The sequence below is a fragment of the Schistocerca gregaria genome, chromosome X (genome assembly GCF_023897955.1).
Source record: "Schistocerca gregaria isolate iqSchGreg1 chromosome X, iqSchGreg1.2, whole genome shotgun sequence".
Lineage (NCBI taxonomy): Eukaryota > Metazoa > Arthropoda > Insecta > Orthoptera > Acrididae > Schistocerca > Schistocerca gregaria.
The window spans coordinates 336,637,941-336,655,647 of record NC_064931.1 but is presented as its reverse complement, the minus strand read 5'-3'; the positions used below and the strand labels follow the sequence as shown (position 1 = coordinate 336,655,647).

General features: G+C 45.3%; 1 protein-coding gene across 1 annotated transcript in view; it reads right to left on the bottom strand.

The window, feature by feature from the left end:
- Window positions 1–2,300: 2,300 nt before the first annotated feature.
- Window positions 2,301–17,707, bottom strand: part of LOC126298059 (translation initiation factor IF-2-like) — a 37,696-nt gene continuing 22,289 nt past the window's right edge. The window contains exon 3 of the mRNA XM_049989378.1: window positions 2,301–2,505. Within this exon, the coding sequence (XP_049845335.1) occupies window positions 2,301–2,505 (205 nt within the window). The remainder of the gene's footprint in view (window positions 2,506–17,707) is intronic.

The window sequence follows — 17,707 nt, the reverse complement described above, 5'->3', positions numbered from 1 at the left end:
GTACTAACTCTACATCATGTACAGGGATCTAAAGCGATCTGTGTGTCTTCTAAGTGGGTAACTAACATTTTGTCCGGTGTCACTTCTGAGGTTTCACGATAACGCTTGTCGCGGCTCATGCAGTATTGCATATTTCACTGTTTTCTGTTACTGTAGAGGGTAGTAAAAAAGCAGTAAATACCAGTTTCTTTAAAAAATCGAACAACCATGGATGAAACAGCTTCAAACTTCTGATTACTTTGAGTTAATGTGTTAAATATTTGACGTTAAGCATATAAGCGAGAAAAAGTAAATAAAAGATGTGAAACTATGCTTTAAAGTTTGTTGGAAGTCGCTACCTGCTCTTATTATGAAACACTAGATGAATATACTCTGGGTAATTTGTAGTCCATTTTTTCACGCATCTCATTGTTTATGACATCTCCTGAACTTTGTATCGTACAATGATATAATTTTGCAGGGACATTCAGTGATATATGTAGATATTCTCTGCAAAGCGGGTTGCGAATAGAGTTAGTAGTGAATAAGAAATAAACTAAAACGTCTTGTCTGATGTTGTAGCTTTCAATGCAAAAGCGAGTTTTTCACGCTATATGATTTTGACATAATATCGCCTGAACTATGTGTCGCACAATGATATAATTTTTTAGGTACATTCAGTGCCATATGTGGATTTTGTCGGCAAAATGCGCTGACAATAGTGTCGGTAGCAAAGAATTAGTAAATTACAGACGTTATGTGTGTTGCTGAAGTCTTCCTGCATGAAAGGCGAAATTTTAGTAACTGATAAACATTTTTGCTTTCTTCATTTTGTGGGGGTACGGGGGGAGGGGGGGCTGGTATCAGCAAGAAAAGGTTTGAAACAAGGAGGGTTACCAAAACCGCCCGCCTAGCCGCGCGATCTACCGCGCTGCTTCCCGAGAGGGAAGGCGTACCGGTTCCCGACACGAATCCGCCTGGCGGATTAGTGTCGAGGACCGGTTTGCCGACCAGCCTGTGGATGGACAAACACTGTCTCCGTCTTCGTGAACGCGTACACCATAATTATTCTACTACACAAACATTCGGGGTTACACTTATCTGGTATGCGACGTTCTCGGGGGGAAGGGGGCGGGGGGGTTCCACTGGGGGCCGAACCCTGGGTTTTCGGTGGGGAGGACGCCTCTCCGTCGTTTCTAGGGCCCAGTTTAATACACAATACAATGCACAGGAGGGCTGCCCAGAAAGCAATGCACCGCATTTTTTCTTCAACAATCCTTTATTGAACATAAAGAGAATTACACACACGAAAGAATTGTGTTTTATCTACACACACTATTTTTCCTCGTAATCTCCTCTCGTTGTGTAGCCTTCCTCCAGCGCGATACAAGGGCGTGTATGCCTTGTCGGTACCAATCCTTGTACTGGTAGCGGAGCTAGTGCTTCGCTGCGTGAATTACCTCCTCATCGTCCTCAAAATGTCTTCCACAAATGGCATCCTCTAATGTCCTCGCGAATGACAACATCAGCTCGTTGCAACATGTCAGGTCTGACAGCCGTGGATGCTGTTGCCGACCGCTGCAAATCGTGGAGCTCCGCCGAACGGCCTTCTGATGACCTCGCCCACCGTGCGCAGCGATAGACTTTGCACAAGCGATTGTGAATGTTACCCACAGTTTCTTTCTCTGCAGTGATAAATTCAATGACGACACATTGCCTGTAACGTACATCACCTACACACGCCAATTTGAAACTGTCCTGGAGCTACGCTATGTGTCGGAAAAGACGGAAACTTGGCACGCTCACTTAGGAGACTTCAAATAATACATACGTAACGTTTTTCATTCGTAGCATTCTTTTCGGGTGAGAAAAAAAGTGGTGTATTACTTTCACGCCAACCCTCGTATGTATAAAGTTTGTTGGAAGTCGCTAAATGCTCTCATTCTCCGTACTGGATGAATAAAGTCCGGGTATTTGCGCGCTGTTAGTTAACGCTGCCTCAAGACAAACACACAGTCTTTAACTGCAATGCTTGTGCTGTTGTGTCAAATTTCTAACATGGTCAATAATTACGGTAGTCGAAATGTTGAAAATCAAACTTTTGTTGCCCCTAGAAACCGTTAGACAGGCAACCGGCAGCTGGTTTTGGTTCCGGAATAGTTAGCTAGTTCTACTATATGTACCTCGAGTAATATAAATGCTTGAAAGTGACTGATGATTTTGAGCGGAAAGAGGAGGGTGGATCAGTTCGTGTCTGCGAGAGCGTGGTGCATGATGAAGACAAAACGTTGTCAAACGAGCCCCAAACGCAGAACGAAAGCTCAGTGGGGAGAGACCGGGAAACCCGCTGAGTAGGGCTGCGGGTTTTTTGCGCTGTTGTGGTGCGGGGCCCGGCTGAATGGGTGAGGGTTGGGGAAGGGGTGGCACACTGCAGCGGGCAGCCTGTTGGCCGCTCTGCGGAATCGATGTGGAGCCCGCTGCTGGCGGCCCGCCGCTCCCGGGTCAAGTTCTGCATCCTCGGGGGCTCTGCGGGAGTCCGACCTCTCTCCCCAACCGCTGCAAATCGCGCTGTCGACACTCTGCCTCGTACTTCTAATGCTATGTAAATAATGCAGAGTCAAAAAAGGAAGGAAGAATGAATATTAGGGTTTAACGTTCGGTCAACGGAGACGTCATTTGGGACGGAGCACAAGCTCAGATTTGGAAAGGATATCGGCAGTGCTTTTTCATTGGAAACATCCCGGATTCCGGTATTCGCCCTTATCGGTTTAGGCAAAGCAAGTGAAACCTAAACTTGAAGGGTTGGACGGGTAATTGAACCACCGACCTCCCGAATACGAGTCCATTGTCTTACCACTGCGCCACCTCGCTTGGTCGGACAGCAGAAGCTCGGCAACAGGATTTCCAATAGATTTTACAGAATTGTCATCCAACTGTGTTTATTCCTGTCATTCAACAAACATGTCTCGCGGACTTTATCTTACACTGAGGTGTCAAAAGTCATGAGATACCTCCTAACATCGAGTCGGGCCCCTCTTGCACGGCGTAATCCAGCAGCTCGATGTGGCATCGACTCAACAAGTCCTTGGAAGTCCCTGCCGAAACGTTGAGCCATGCTGCCTCTGTAGCTGCCCATAATTGCAAAAGTGTTGACGCTGCAGGATTTTGTGCACGAACTGACATATTGATTAAGTCCCATGAATGTTCTTTGGGATTCATGTCGGGCGATGTGGGTAACCAAATCATTCGAACGAATTGTCCAGAATGTTCTTCAAGCCAGACACGAGCAGTTGTGCTCCAGTGACATGACGCCATTGTTTGGGTTGTTTGGGAACATGGGGCCCATGAATGGCTTCAAATGGTCTCCAAGTAGCCGAATATAAACATTTCCATTTAATGATTGGTTCTGTTGGACCAGAGGACCCAGACCATTCCATGTAAACGCAGCCCACACCATTATGAAGCCACCACCAGCTTGCACAGTGCCTTGTTGACAACTTGGGTCCCTAGATTCTGGGGTGTGCGCCATACTCGAAACCTACCATCCAATTCTTTTCAACTGAAATCTGGACGCATCTGCCCAGGCCATGATTTTCCAGTCGTCTGGGGTCCAACTAATATGGTCACGAGCGTAGGAGAGGCTCTGCAGGCGGTGTCGCGCTGTTAGCAAAGGCAATCGCGTCGTTCGTCTGCTGCCATAGCCAATTAACGCCAAATTTCGTCCCACTGTCCTAACGGGTACGTTCGTCGTACGTCGCATATTAATTTCTGCGGTTATGACACCCACTGTTGCTTGTCTGGTAGCGCTGACAACTCTACACAAGCCCCGCTGCTCTCGGTCGTTAAGTAAAAGCCGACGGCCACTGTGTTGTCCTTAGTCTACATCTACATTTATATTCCGCAAGCCACCCAACGGTGTGTGGCGGAGGGCACTTTACGTGCCACTGTCATTACCTCCCTTTCCTGTTCCAGTCGCGTATGGTTCGAGGGAAGAACGACTGTCTGAAAGCCTCGGTGCGCGCTCGAATCTCTCTAATTTTACATTCGTGATCTCCTCGGGAGGTATAAATAGGGGGAAGCAATATATTCGATACCTCATCCAGAAACGCACCCTCTTGAAAACTGGCGAGGAAGCTACACCGCGATGCAGAGCGCCTCTTTTGCAGAGTCTGCCACTTAAGTTTGCTAAACATCTCCGTAACGCTATCACTGTTACCAAATAACCCTGTGACGAAACGCGCCGCTCTTCTTTGGATCTTCTCTATCTCCTCCGTCAACCCGATCTGGTACGGATCCCACACTGATGAGCAATACTCAAGTATAGGTCGAACGAGTGTTTTGTAAGTCACCTCCTTTGTTTATGGACTACATTTTCTAAGGACTCTCCCAATGAATCTCAACCTGGTACCCGCCTTACCAACAATTAATTTTATATGATCATTCCACTTCAAATCGTTCCGTACGCATACTCCCAGATATTTTACAGAAGTAACTGCTACCATTGTTTGTTCCGCTATCATATAATCATACAATAAAGGATCCTTCTTTCTATATACTCGCAATACATTACATTGTGAGCGGTACTACCTCAAATGTGGTAATTTCGGGACACCCTTGACATTGTCGATCTCAGACTATTGAATTTCCTAACGATTTCTGAAGTGGGATGTCCCATTTGTCTAGCTCAAACTACCATTCCGTGTTCAAAGTCTGCTAATTCCCATAATCACGTAGGAAACCTTTCCACATGCCTCACCTGCGTACAAATGGCAGCTCCGACAGACCCTTCTATACTCTGCGTACGCATACCGCTACCCCATGACTTTTGCATCTCACTGTATGATGAACAGTTGAAGAATTTCTGCTAATGCGTGCTGAAAAGCAAAGTCTCCAAATTTTTTATGTGAAAACTCTTAAAGCTTTTAAATAAAACAAAAGTTATTATTATTCTACATCTTTCTCTTCTCGCCTACGTATTCAATGCCCTCTATCGCTAGAGGGCTTCGAACTGTAGCATGTAACATGGCTGTGTGTAACGTAACTATTTCCGAGCCTGAGTAACAGCGTGCTGTAATCGAGTTTCGAATTCGAAGAGTTCGTCCACACAAGGAGCACTCTCTTTTTCAGTATGGCAATACCATGCCACACACGAGCGCTGCGACATCTGCAACAATCGAATGCCTTGGATTCACTGTCTTCGGTCATCCTCCATTCAGTCTCCACTTGTCCGCATTCGATTTTCATATGTTTCCAAAATTTAAAGAGCACCGTCGAGGACATCGCTTTGATAATGATAAAGTGGTGCAAGCAGAGGTGAGGTCTTGGCTCCGTCAACAAGGTCAAACGTTCTACAGTGAAAGTATCAACAAACTGGTCCCTTATTGGGAGAAAGGTGTTCGTCGCCAGGATAACTATGTTAAGAAATAAATATCTAGAAATGAAGAATAAAGATTTAGAATGTTAATAACGTTTTTTATTTAAAAACCTTTAAGAGTTTTCAAATAAAATTTTCGGAGGCATTGCTTTTCAACATGGCCTCGTAGTTGGCGGATCGAAGTATAGTGTCGAGACTCGATGAAGTAGTCAACTACTCATCAATAAGTGATTAAGTCGATACCTGCAGTGCAGGGACACCACAGCTAAAATTGGAATGCACCGAACCCAGAACATCTCTCTTAGTCTGCTAGTATGGAGTAGCAGACTGCATGCTCACAAAAGGACGACGCAATCTCTGTTACTTGCCTACTAGGTTGGCCACACAAACCGTAGTCGGTAGCATACAGAAATTCATCGATTTCTCTAAAACAAAACGATGGAGTATGTGGGCCAATCATAAACTGACTATTACACATAAGAGCCAAAGAAACTGGAACACATGCCTAACATCGTGTAGGACCCCCGCGAGCACGCAGAAGTGCTGCAACACGACGTAGCATGGAATCAGCTAATGTCTGAAGTAGTGCTGGAGGGAACTAACACCGTGACTCCTGCAGGACTGTCTATAAATCCGTAAGAGTACGAGGGAGTGGAGATCTCTTCTGAATAGCAGGTTTCAAGACATCCAAGATATGCTCAATAACGTTCATGTCTGGGAAGTTTGGTGGCCATCTGAAGTGTTTAAACTCAGAAGATTGTTCCTGGAGCCACTCTGTAGCAATTCTGGACGTGTGGGGTGTCGCATTGCCTTGCTGGAATTGGCCAAATCCGTCGGAATGCACGATGGACATGAATGGATGCAGATGATCAGAAAGGATGCTTACGTACGTGTCACATGTCAGAGTCATATCTACACGTATCAGGGGTCTCATATCACTCCAAATGCACACAATCCCCTGCTGACATGCAGGGTCCACGGATTCATGAGGTTGTCTCCATGCCATGACCGTACGCGTCCAACCGCTCGATACAATTTGAAACGAGACTCGTCCGAACAGGTAACATGTTTCCGGTCATCAACAGTACAGTGTTGGTGTTGGCGGGCCCAGGCGAGGCGTAAAGCATTGTGTCGTGCAATCATCAAGGGTGCACGAGTGGGCCGTCCGGCCTTCGTTGAATGGTTTGCACGCTGACTCTTGTTGATAGCCCATCATTGAAATCTGCGGCAATTTGCGGAAGGATTGTATCGTTGAACTATTCTCTTCAGTCTTCGTTGGCCCCGTTCTTGAAGAATCTTTTTCCGGCCCTACCAATGTCAGAGATATGATGTTTTACAGGATTCCTGATATTCACGGCTCTCTCGTGAAGTGCTCGTACGGGAAAATTCCCATTTCATCGCTACCTCGGAGATGCTGTGTCCCGTTTCTCGTGCGCCAACTGTAACACCACGTTCAGAGAGAATGTGTGTGAAATCTTATGGGACTTAACTGCTAAGGCCATCAGTGCGTAAGCTTACACACTACTTAACGAAAATTATCCTAAGGACAAACACACACACCCATGCCCGAGGGAGGACTCGAACCTCTGCCGGGATCAGCCGCACTGTCTATGACTGCAGCGCCTTAGACCGCTCGACTAATCCCGCACGCCTCCACGTTCAGACTTACTTAAATCTTGATAACGTGCCATTGTAGTAACCGATCTAACAGCTGCGCCAGACACTTGTTGTCTTGTATAGGCGTTGCGGACGGTAGCGCCGTATTCTGCCTGTTTACGTATATCTGTATTTGAATACGCATGCCTATGTCAATGTCTTTGACGCTTCAGTGTAGTTATAAAGCCGCCGCCGATTTCCCAGTAAGTTGCATCACATCGACTAGACCTGCAGCTGTTTTAGAACGGTACAGCAGTTTGGCTCTCAATCGGTGTAACAATCCACCCTACAGAATCTAGCTCTATTAAGATCAGTCCCCTGAGCCAAATATTCCACTACATTACTTCCCACTGCAAAAAATGTGCGGTGTGGACCATGAACAAAATAAAAACAACACGATATACGTAAACTGCTACAGCATTATCTTCTACACCTATGTTCACAAGAGGAAATTAATAAAAATGTTTAAATACCTCTAGATCTGTTTGGCTGTTAGCTCTTTACAAACGATTTGTGTTGACACCAGTGCCAACAGTACGAAACGTCTATTAGTTATGACCTGAAACAGTACCTTGTACTTGTTCTCAATGCAATCTTCCACTATACCGTGGACTGAAGGTGCAGGCAGACCCGACGTCTCCTAATTGGTCTTTCGCCTCTTTTCATATTGTAGTAACGTTCTCAGCAATGACCTATAAGAAGGAAGATATGAAATTGGAATGCCGTCTATACCGAAGCTCTCTGAATCGTGTGTATAGTGGAGGGATGACCACAGTCTTTTCCATCATTGAACATTTCACCTAATCATTAATCGACTGCCGTCCTTCGAGATATTTCTATCGCAAAGTTGCTCAACACGCTTCTCTATCGAGCGAGGTGGCTTGATGGTAACACAATGAATTCCCATTCCAGAGGATGGGAGTTAAAATTCTCATCCGGCCAACCATATTAAGTTTTCCATGATTTCCCGACAACGCTGCAGTCTGCTGTCGGGATGATTTCCTTTGAAAGGGCGCTGCCGATTTTTCATCCTTTGCCAATAAGAATTATGCTCCGTCTCTAAAAACCTCGTCGTCTAAGGGACGTTAAACCCTGACCTTCCTTTCCTTTCCACGCTACATTCCTCCGCTTCGCCCTTTTCTGATACTATTTACTTCGAACCATGGATGAAGGACAACACGCAGATATCATATTCCTAGACTTCTGGAAAGCATTTGACACAGTGGCCCACTGCAGACTGTTAATGAAGGGTCGAACATAGGGAATAGGTTCCCAGATATGTGAATGGCTAGAAGATTTCTTAAGTAACAGAACCTATTACGTTCTCCTCGACGGCGAGTATTCATCAGATTCAAGATTATCTACAGCAGCGCCTCAGGGAAGTCTCATGGAACATCTCTCGCTCTTACACAGTAATGAAATTTTGGGACTACTTTTTTCTAGGTAAAATATATATAAGTGTTTAACATCGCAAAATCACAGGCTAATATGCAAATGAGAAAAGCTGGTACATTAATCACCGGTGTAACCGCCAGAACATTGCATACAAGCATGCGGGCGTACATGCACTGTGCTATTCATCCGTGTCCTCGGTAGCGCAGATGGATAGAGCGTCTGCCATGTAAGCAGGAGATCCCGGGTTTGAGTCCCGGTTGGGGCACACATTTTCAGCTGTCCCCATCAAGATAGGTCAACAACACCTGTCGGCAGCTGAGGGTTTCAATTAATTATCAGAAAACCATATAACTTTAAGTATATGAATTTTTGCTTTGATTTTTACTTTTATACTACAAGAGAACCAGTGTATTCCGCAGGGTACTGTGTGTCATAAACACGTTCAAAGCATAAAAAATAGAAGCACTATTAGCCAAGTGCGATGGCACATATGCCACAGTTATATTCATTCATGTAATTACCATTAGGAAAAGCAAATTCAGTGATGTGCTAAATACTTCGCGATATGGCGATAATTTCTCTGCAAGCCAAGCAAATTAAATCTTTTCTGAAAAGCTGGAGTTTGCAATTGATAACGGGTCCACACGAATATTTTACTAATTTCATCGCTTCTATTCGTAATTTCCGTTTGCTGTATGATGAGAATGGGGCATGAACTACGTCAATTTTCGCTGTCAGCTGACGGCCGTCAGTTACTGCAACAGAAGTAATGCAGCAGCGGCGACGCCGAACTTGTTTCTGAAGCAGATAGTATAACGAAGTCAAGTTCCTCGGCCACTTGTGACCGTGGTTTCGATCTCACCCGCGACCCTTCAATTGCAACAACTTTGCTTTAGTACATCGTATATGTGTAATCCGCAGGGTCGCGATCCGCACCGCCATACAGTCGCGCAGAAAAGAATAACAAAATTCATGAGTTTTCCGAAAATCCTTCTCCCAAGGAGCACAATAAGTGATCTAAGATTGACGGAGCTTCGGTTTAGCTAGGACAGTGCACCAGTGCAGAGTGGTGGAGTACCCACAAGCGGATCAAAGACTATACTCCGACACGTCGTGTATCATATCACCGAGGGAAGGATCTGCCAAGTGAGCGGAATTTAACGTCCACAGGGAACGGGACAGTTTCACCGGTTGGCGATCAAGTTGGAGAGTAGCGGCCAAGGCACAGTGATCAGAAAAGCTAACAGGGATAAGGTTTAAGGTTGACTGCAAGAATGTGATCCCGCGTCCAATCCGATGAGTAGAATCGTTCAATCCGGCTACTAGAAATCGAAGTAAAATGTGAAATTATGACCAGCTTCGGATGTTTATACTCCCAAACATCTCTGAAGTGCATCGAGTGTATTAGTTCGTTTAAATCCCGACAATAATGAAAATGGGGAGGCTGATCAACAGGACGCAGAACGCAGTCAAAATCGTCACCCGACATTAGACTCCGAGAACTCCTACGTAAAAAATAAATAATCTTCTCTTTATAAAAACGTGAGGGGTCTACTCTGTGACTGTAACCAGATAGAGTATACCCAAGGTGAGGTTAAGATGTCTATAGCCTATCCCTCTGCCAGACTCAACCACTTGTATCTCAGCAAACGGAATGCCTTCATAAACAATAAGGCAATTCTTTTCGAAAATTCTGGTGCCACATTAAAAACAGTTCGATATCCAGGGAGAAGTAAACTGGTTAATAGCACTTTTCGCTGCAACACAATATCAGCACAAGAGTCACGTATGAACTGATACAGCGAAGCTAGGCGCAGCTCTCATTTCACTCGGTTAACATTTAATATGACAAAACACATAAATAGCAACGTAACACAATGACTATTCCACCAGTCACGCTTCACAGTTCGTCGCGAAGTCCAGTGACAAATGCGTGAGCGGGCGGCTGGTCCCGGCTCCTACTGAATCTTTTCACTTGATTGTATTGCGCGCCGCTGCGTGGTCCGACAGTACACGCTGTTTACGTCGGCTGCGAGGAATAATAGCCACTGTATTCGGCTGCGTAGATGTACTTTGAACCACTTTCATAGCACTTCAAAGGAGGGAAATTAGAGCGGACCTCAGAGACAGCGGGAGACAACTCTGGGATACCAATCTTCCGCAACGGAGGTCGCAATGAGCGGCGAATCACGATCCCCATCGTTGAGAGCAGACAGAGGAAGATGAACGGGAGGACACTGCTATATTACCAATTATTCTTGTGGTGGATGTCACGCGATGATATGTCCCACAGGTTCACATCGGCCAGGCTGCATCCGAACTGTGCCAAAGGCAGCATGAGTACGCTGCTCCAGTGTCTCCACATCTGGAATAGAGTTTGAATACACGATACTTTTGAGATGGCCCCATAACCAGAAATCGCATGAGTTGAGATCCGGTGAACGATCCATCGAACAGGGAAGACACGCTTGAGATGCGTCCGGACGTTAACGGTGAAGTGGGTTGGAGCACCATAATGTAGCAGCCACATAACCCTTCGAATCATCTGTGACATTTCTTCCAGCAGGGGTGGCAAAGTCACCCACAAGAAACGCCGACAGTTCCGGCCTGTTAGGCGACCTGGAAGGAAGACTGGTCCCAAAGTACGGTTGCCAATTATCCCGGCCCACACATTCCAGCTGCACCGATGCTGATGATTCGCCGCCACCATACCACGGGGGTTCTGCATACTATCCCACAGATCACTGTTACGAAAGTTGAAGATACCACTCCGCGTAAATGTGGTCTCATCTGTGAATAGGATGGATGGCAAAAATCGCGGACTCGTGGTTGCCTGGTGAAGAAACCAGTGTCAGAGGTGTTACCGATGTGGAAACGTGTCGCTAGTAATCCTTGCACAAGCTGTAAGTGGTAAGAGTAGTTACAAGTGTCATGGAGAATGTTCCACAAAAAAAATGTTCAAGTGTGTGTGAAATCGTATGGGACTTAACTGCTAAGGTCATCAGTCCCTAAGCTTACACACTACTTAACCTAAATTATCCTAAGGACAAACACACACACCCATGCCCGAGGGAGGACTCGAACCTCCGCCGGGACCAGCCGCACAGTCCAAGACTGCAGCGCCTGAAACCGTTCGGCTAATCCCGCGCGGCAATGTTCCACACGGTCGTCTGGCTTACCCTGCACTGGCGGGCCAACTGCCTGTTACTGACACGGCGGTCGCCTTCCACAGAATTAAACACATTTTCCTCCAAGTGTGCTGTCCGAACATTTCGGATACATCCTTCATGATTTCCTGTTTCCTGAAACGCCCTGTCTGAGATAACCGGCGAAACACTGTTGCAAATATTGAATACTGTGGCTGTTGTCGGCGGGGATAGGTCTCCTAATAACAAACTTGTTGCCCGCCGCCCGTTGCCATTTGCCTTTCCGTAAGTTAACACCATGTCGGCAAGCTCTCGATTCGAATACGGAACCATTGTGTACTATGCCGTATTCCATCTACTAGAAGGGGAGTCAGCAAGAGAAGTGAATCGGACACGACATTAACAGATACTGTGGTAGGAGAGGGCGCTAGGGCATGACGTACGAAGAACAGTACCACCCTCTAGGGGGGAACCATACATACTGTAACAGCGGCTGCATGGTGCAGCGCGTGTTACACAGAAGTCTCTGTAACAAAGTATTACTGAATAAATGGCCTCTAGCACGGAAACCAAGCATTTTCCGACATAAGTTCATTAGAGCTTTTTTGTTCCGTATCCTCTCATCGATCAATCCCTAGAGTTTGTACAGGATGGAAAAAAATCAACCTGTAGTTTATCAGGGCCGTCTCATATTGTCCCAACATTCTTCAGTAATGTGAAGAAGATTTTGAATCGCAAATCGGCATTCAGTGATGGAACAAGGATTTTCCATTTGGATGAAACTGACACTTCAACAGTATGAACTCCAAGAAAGGTATTTGCCGTGGAGGGAATTAAGTAGCTGAACGAGGTTACCAGTGAGGAAAAAGTTAGACTTGTAATCACAGTGTGCATAATAGGTGCTTCTGGCATTGCTCTTCCTCCAGCAATGGTGTTGGCGAGTGTCTATTTCAAGCGCTTGTTGCCCCTTGAGGTTGGATGACCAGTGAGTTGTTCCCACGCGTTATGGAGCATTTTGTGATGCAGACAAGTCAGAAAAATGAAAACCTTCAATCCTCATCTCAGACAATCATAAGAGGTACTTTGCCACAAAGGCACTGATTACTACTAAGCAAAATCGTGTAACTAAGTTGCCACTTTCACCACACTTAGCAATCGAATGCAACTTCTACATATTAATGTGTTCAGTTCATTTGTGGCTTACTATAATGCTGCAGTTGTTGGATAGCTGTTGCGAAAAACCAGAATAACAGGTATTTCCATATGACAATGATATTTTTACAGAAGTTGATTTTATATGTAGTTTCGTGACAGATCTTGTTTTTAGCAATGGAAACGCAACTCCAGATGCTACTGGGGCTGTATTACCTGAGAGTTCTCCTGAAGTCTCAAGATACCAACGTTTTCTGTGACAGATGCTACTGACAATGATGAGGGTTGAAGTGAGTCACAGTAAGATCTTTCTAATTTATCAACTGAGGAACATACACCAGTGCCAGAATTTAGTTAGTCTCGATAGTTTCATAGGTTTCTCTTAAGCTGATGAAAGAACGAGCAACCGAAAAAACAGAAGAATGGGAATGAGATACGCTGCGACAGATACCCCAGTTAACCCATTCGAGACTGCCTCAATCACCCTGAATGGGGCAGCTCGATAGCTGTTTTTAACACACCTTTCGAAAATCATAGCTTTGTGTCTGTGAATGCAACAAATTTGTATGATGTTTCATTGTAGACTATTAAACCTTGTTTATCTATTCGTAAAAATCGTTTTATGAAATACTAAAATTAGGAGATACCTGTATATCAAATGTTTTACTGAACCATGTTTTTATTCTGAAAAAAATCGCACACACCATTTCTACACATAATTTGTCTGAGTGTCTATTTTTTGTTTTTTTTGTTTTTTGTTTGTTCTTTAACGCTCAGGCATACGTTGAGCTACACTACAATTTGGGTACTACCAGGACGTTTCTTTTGTGCACGATTTCCCCTTCTGGCCATAACTGACACTGGAACACAATTTACAGACACATGTCGGATACGATTTTTTCTCAGTAGGTGGTATCCTTTCGGGGAAAATATCTTCCAACACGTATGTTCTCGGGTTCTGTCTACAATGATCAAGCGAGGATGCTCACTGGTTAGCAGACTGGACTCGCATTCGAGAGGAGGACAGTTCAAGTCCGCGCCCTACCATCTTCATTTTGGTTTTCCTTTATTTCTCTAAATCTCTCGAGGCAAATGCAAGGATGGTTCCTCTGAAAATAACATGGCCGATTTCCCTCCACACACCTGCAACAATCCGAGCTTCTGTTCCGTCTCTAATGACCTCGTTATCGACGGAACGTTAAACTCTACTCTTCCTTCTTTTTCCGTCCACAATGTGTTAAAGAAGTGTTTGAAGAACATTTAGCACTCGAGACAGCGGTAGATAAACAGGGACAGAAAACCAATAAGAGAACAGAGCGCAGATGACTCATGTATATAAGAAGGGTAAAAGGAAGGACCCGCAAAATTACAAAAAAAAATTGGGTACCGTCAGAAGCGTTCCTTAAAATAGTGAAAGGACCGCGGACAGGGTGGGCAGAACCGTGCGGTTGTTTGCCGATGATGCTGTGATGTTTGTGTATGACATTAATCAGACAATCAAGATATTAAAGGTCATAATGGGGACACAGAATAAAACAATTTGGCAGCTATTCAAGATTATATTTTAGGAGAGCTACCTACTAACAACCCAGATAACTATATTGGTAGAGTGATTAGGAATAAGAATGGTTACGGTGACTCCGTGGGAGGAGGAGGGGGGTGGGCGCTCAAAAACCCAAAAGCATTTATGTATTCTGAAATAGCAGATACAGCACATGTGTCAGAAAAAACAGTGTAATAATGGTTTTACAAAAACCTGTTTGCTTGGGGCAAACCAGAAGACAGCGTGGATGCCTCAAATTTGATGTCAACCTAATAAGTTCGATGAATATTGTAAAAAGAATTGATTTTTTGCAAAAATTCTAAACATTAAATTTATCTACCATTAAACGTAGCCTGTATTCTGAAGAATAACATAAGTAATGCCAGCATGAATGTAGCTTTCCATGCTTGTTACGCTGTACTCTTGTATATACACACACCAAAAAAAAAATTGCATCATCTCGGTTCCTAGAGTTCCGGAACCTGTACAGAAAATTGCAATAGAGATCAACATAAACATCATTTCCGCCCTCTTTATTGCTCATGAAAACCACACACTGCATGTTGTACCACCATACAGAGAGACCTTCAGAGGTGGTGATCCAGATTTCTCCCAGTAGCACGTCCTCTTGCATCGATGCAATCCTGTATTCGTCGTGGCATACTATCCACAAGTTCATCAAGGCACTGTTGGTCCAGATCGTTCATATTCTCAACGGCGATTCGGCCTAGATCCCTCAGAGTGTCCGAGCGAGGTGGCACAGTGGTTAGCACACTGGACTCACATTCGGGAGGACGACGGTTCAATCCCGTCTCCAGCCATCCTGATTTAGGTTTTCCGTGATTTCCCTAAATCGTTTCAGGCAAATGCCGGGATGGTTCCTTTGAAAGGGCACGGCCGATTTCCTTCCCAATCCTTCCCTAACCCGAGCTTGCGCTCCGTCTCTAATGACCTCGTTGTCGAAGGGACGTTAAACACTAACCACCACCACCACCACCTCAGAGTGGTTGCTGGGTCACGTCGTCCATAAACAACCCTTATCAATCTATCCCATGTATGTACGATAGGGGTCATGTCTGGAGAACATGCTGGCCACTCTAGTCGAGCGATGTCGTTGTCCTGAAGGAAGTCATTCACAAGACGTGCACGATGTGGCGCGAATTGGCGTCCATGAAGACGAATGCTTCGCTAATATGCTGCTGATATGGTTGCACTAGCGGTCGGAGGATGGCATTCACGTATCGTACAGCCGTTAACGGTGCCTTCCATGACCGCCAGTGGCGTACGTCGACACCACATCCCAAAACAGCAGTTTGCTGCACTCGCTGGACAGTGTGTCTAAGGCGTTCAGGCTGACCGGGTTGCCTCCAAACACGTCTCCGACGATCTTCTAGTTGAAGGCATATGCGACATTCATTGGTGAAGAGAACGTGATGCCAGTCATGACCGATCCATTCGGCATGTTGTTGGGCCCATCTGTACCGCGCTGCATGACGTCGTGGTTGCCAAGAGGAACCTCGCCATGGACGTCGGGAGTGAATTTGCGCATCATGCAGCCTATCGCGCACAGTTTGAGTCGTAACACGACGTCCTGTGGCTGCACCAAAAGCATTATTCAACATGGCGGCGTTGCTGCCAATGTTAATCCGAACCATAATCCGTAGGTAGCTGTCATCCACTGCAGCAGTAGCCCTTGGGCGGCCTGAGCGAGGCATGTCATCCACAGTTACTGTCTCTCTGTATCTCCTTCATGTCCGAACAACATTGCTTTGGTTCACTCCGAGACGCCTCGACAATTCCCTTGTTGAGAGCCCTTCCTGGCACAAAGTAACAACGCGGATGCGATCGAACCGCGGTATTGACCGTCTAGGCATGGTTAAACTACAGACAATACGAGCCGTGTACCTCCTTCCTGTTGGAATGACTGGAACTGTTCGGCTGTCGGATCCCCTACATCTAATAGGCGCTGCTCATGCATGGTTGTTTGCTTCTTTGGGCGGGTTTAGTGACATCTCTGAACAGTCAAAGGGTCTGTGTCTGTGATACAATATCCACAGTCAACGTCTATCTTCAGGAGTTCTGGGAACCGGGGTGATGCAAAACTTTTTTTGATATGGGTACTACCTTCTGTCCCGCACTGGGCACACACTGACAGTTTACATTCATAAATTAATATTCTCAATAAATACACGAATTTGTGAACCATTCCAGAGTCTGTGAGCTTTAAATGATTTACGAGGGATCTTTAAAGAAAACTTCGTAAAAAAAACTGCATCTTCACAGAATAAAGTATTTTTCAAAATTGAAGAAAATAATTATCTGTTACACTGTGCTCCACCTTCTCAGCTTCGTTTATCCTTTTCTGCAAGTGCGCAACGCTTGGGTCTCAAAGTTCGAATAAAATGACTTCCTTGTCAAAGCGTCATAGACCTTGTTCATCCACGGATAGATAGATATGGATAGGTATGTACACAGTAGGACAGTTGAGAAAGATTCTCCTTGGTATACGGTCACTCTAAAGAAACTTCTAAAGAAATGAGGACTACTTTATAAAAGGTGTAAACAAAGCATAGCGTTATAGACAGAGACATGCTGAATCAAAAGCATTTGGTTGTCAAGAGAACAAACAATGAGAGAAGCCTTCACTGCGTACCGTAGCAGAATACAGTGAGGTGGTAAAAGTCGTGGAATATCGATATGCGCATATACAGATGGTGGTATTAACGCGTAAGATATAAAAGGGCAGTGCATTGGCGGAGCTGTCATTTGCACTCAGGTTATTCATGTGAAGAAGTTTCCGATGTGATTATAGCCGCACGACAGGAATTTACAGACTTTGAACTCGGAATGGCAGCTAGAACTATACGAATGAAACTTTCTGTTTCGGAAATCGATAGAGAATTCAATATTCCGAATTCCACAGTGTCAAGAGTGTGCCAAGAATACTATATTTCAGGCATTACGTCTCACCACGGTCTCCGCAATGGCCGACGGCTTTCACTTAACGACCGAGAGCAGCGTCGTTCGCGTTGAGTTGTCAATGTTAACATAGAAGCAACACTGCGAAATAACCGCAGAAATCAATGCGGGACGTACGATGAACGTATCCGTCAGAACAGTGCAGCGGATTCTGTCGTTAATGGACTATAGAAGCAGACGACGATATCATTTACAGCACCTCTCTTGCGCTCGTAATCATATCGCTTGGGCCATAGATGCCTGAAAAACCGTGGCCTGCTCAGATGAGTCCCGATTTCATTTGGTTAGAGCTGATGGTAGGGTTCGAGTTTGGCGCAGACCCACGAAGGCATGGGCCCAAGATGCCAACAAAGCACTGTACAAGCTGATGGTGGCTCTGTAATGGTGTGTGGACTACGTTTACGTGGAGTGGACTGGGTCCTGTGGTCCTACTGAACTGATCGTTGACTGGAAATGGTTATGTTCGGCTTTTGGAGACCATTT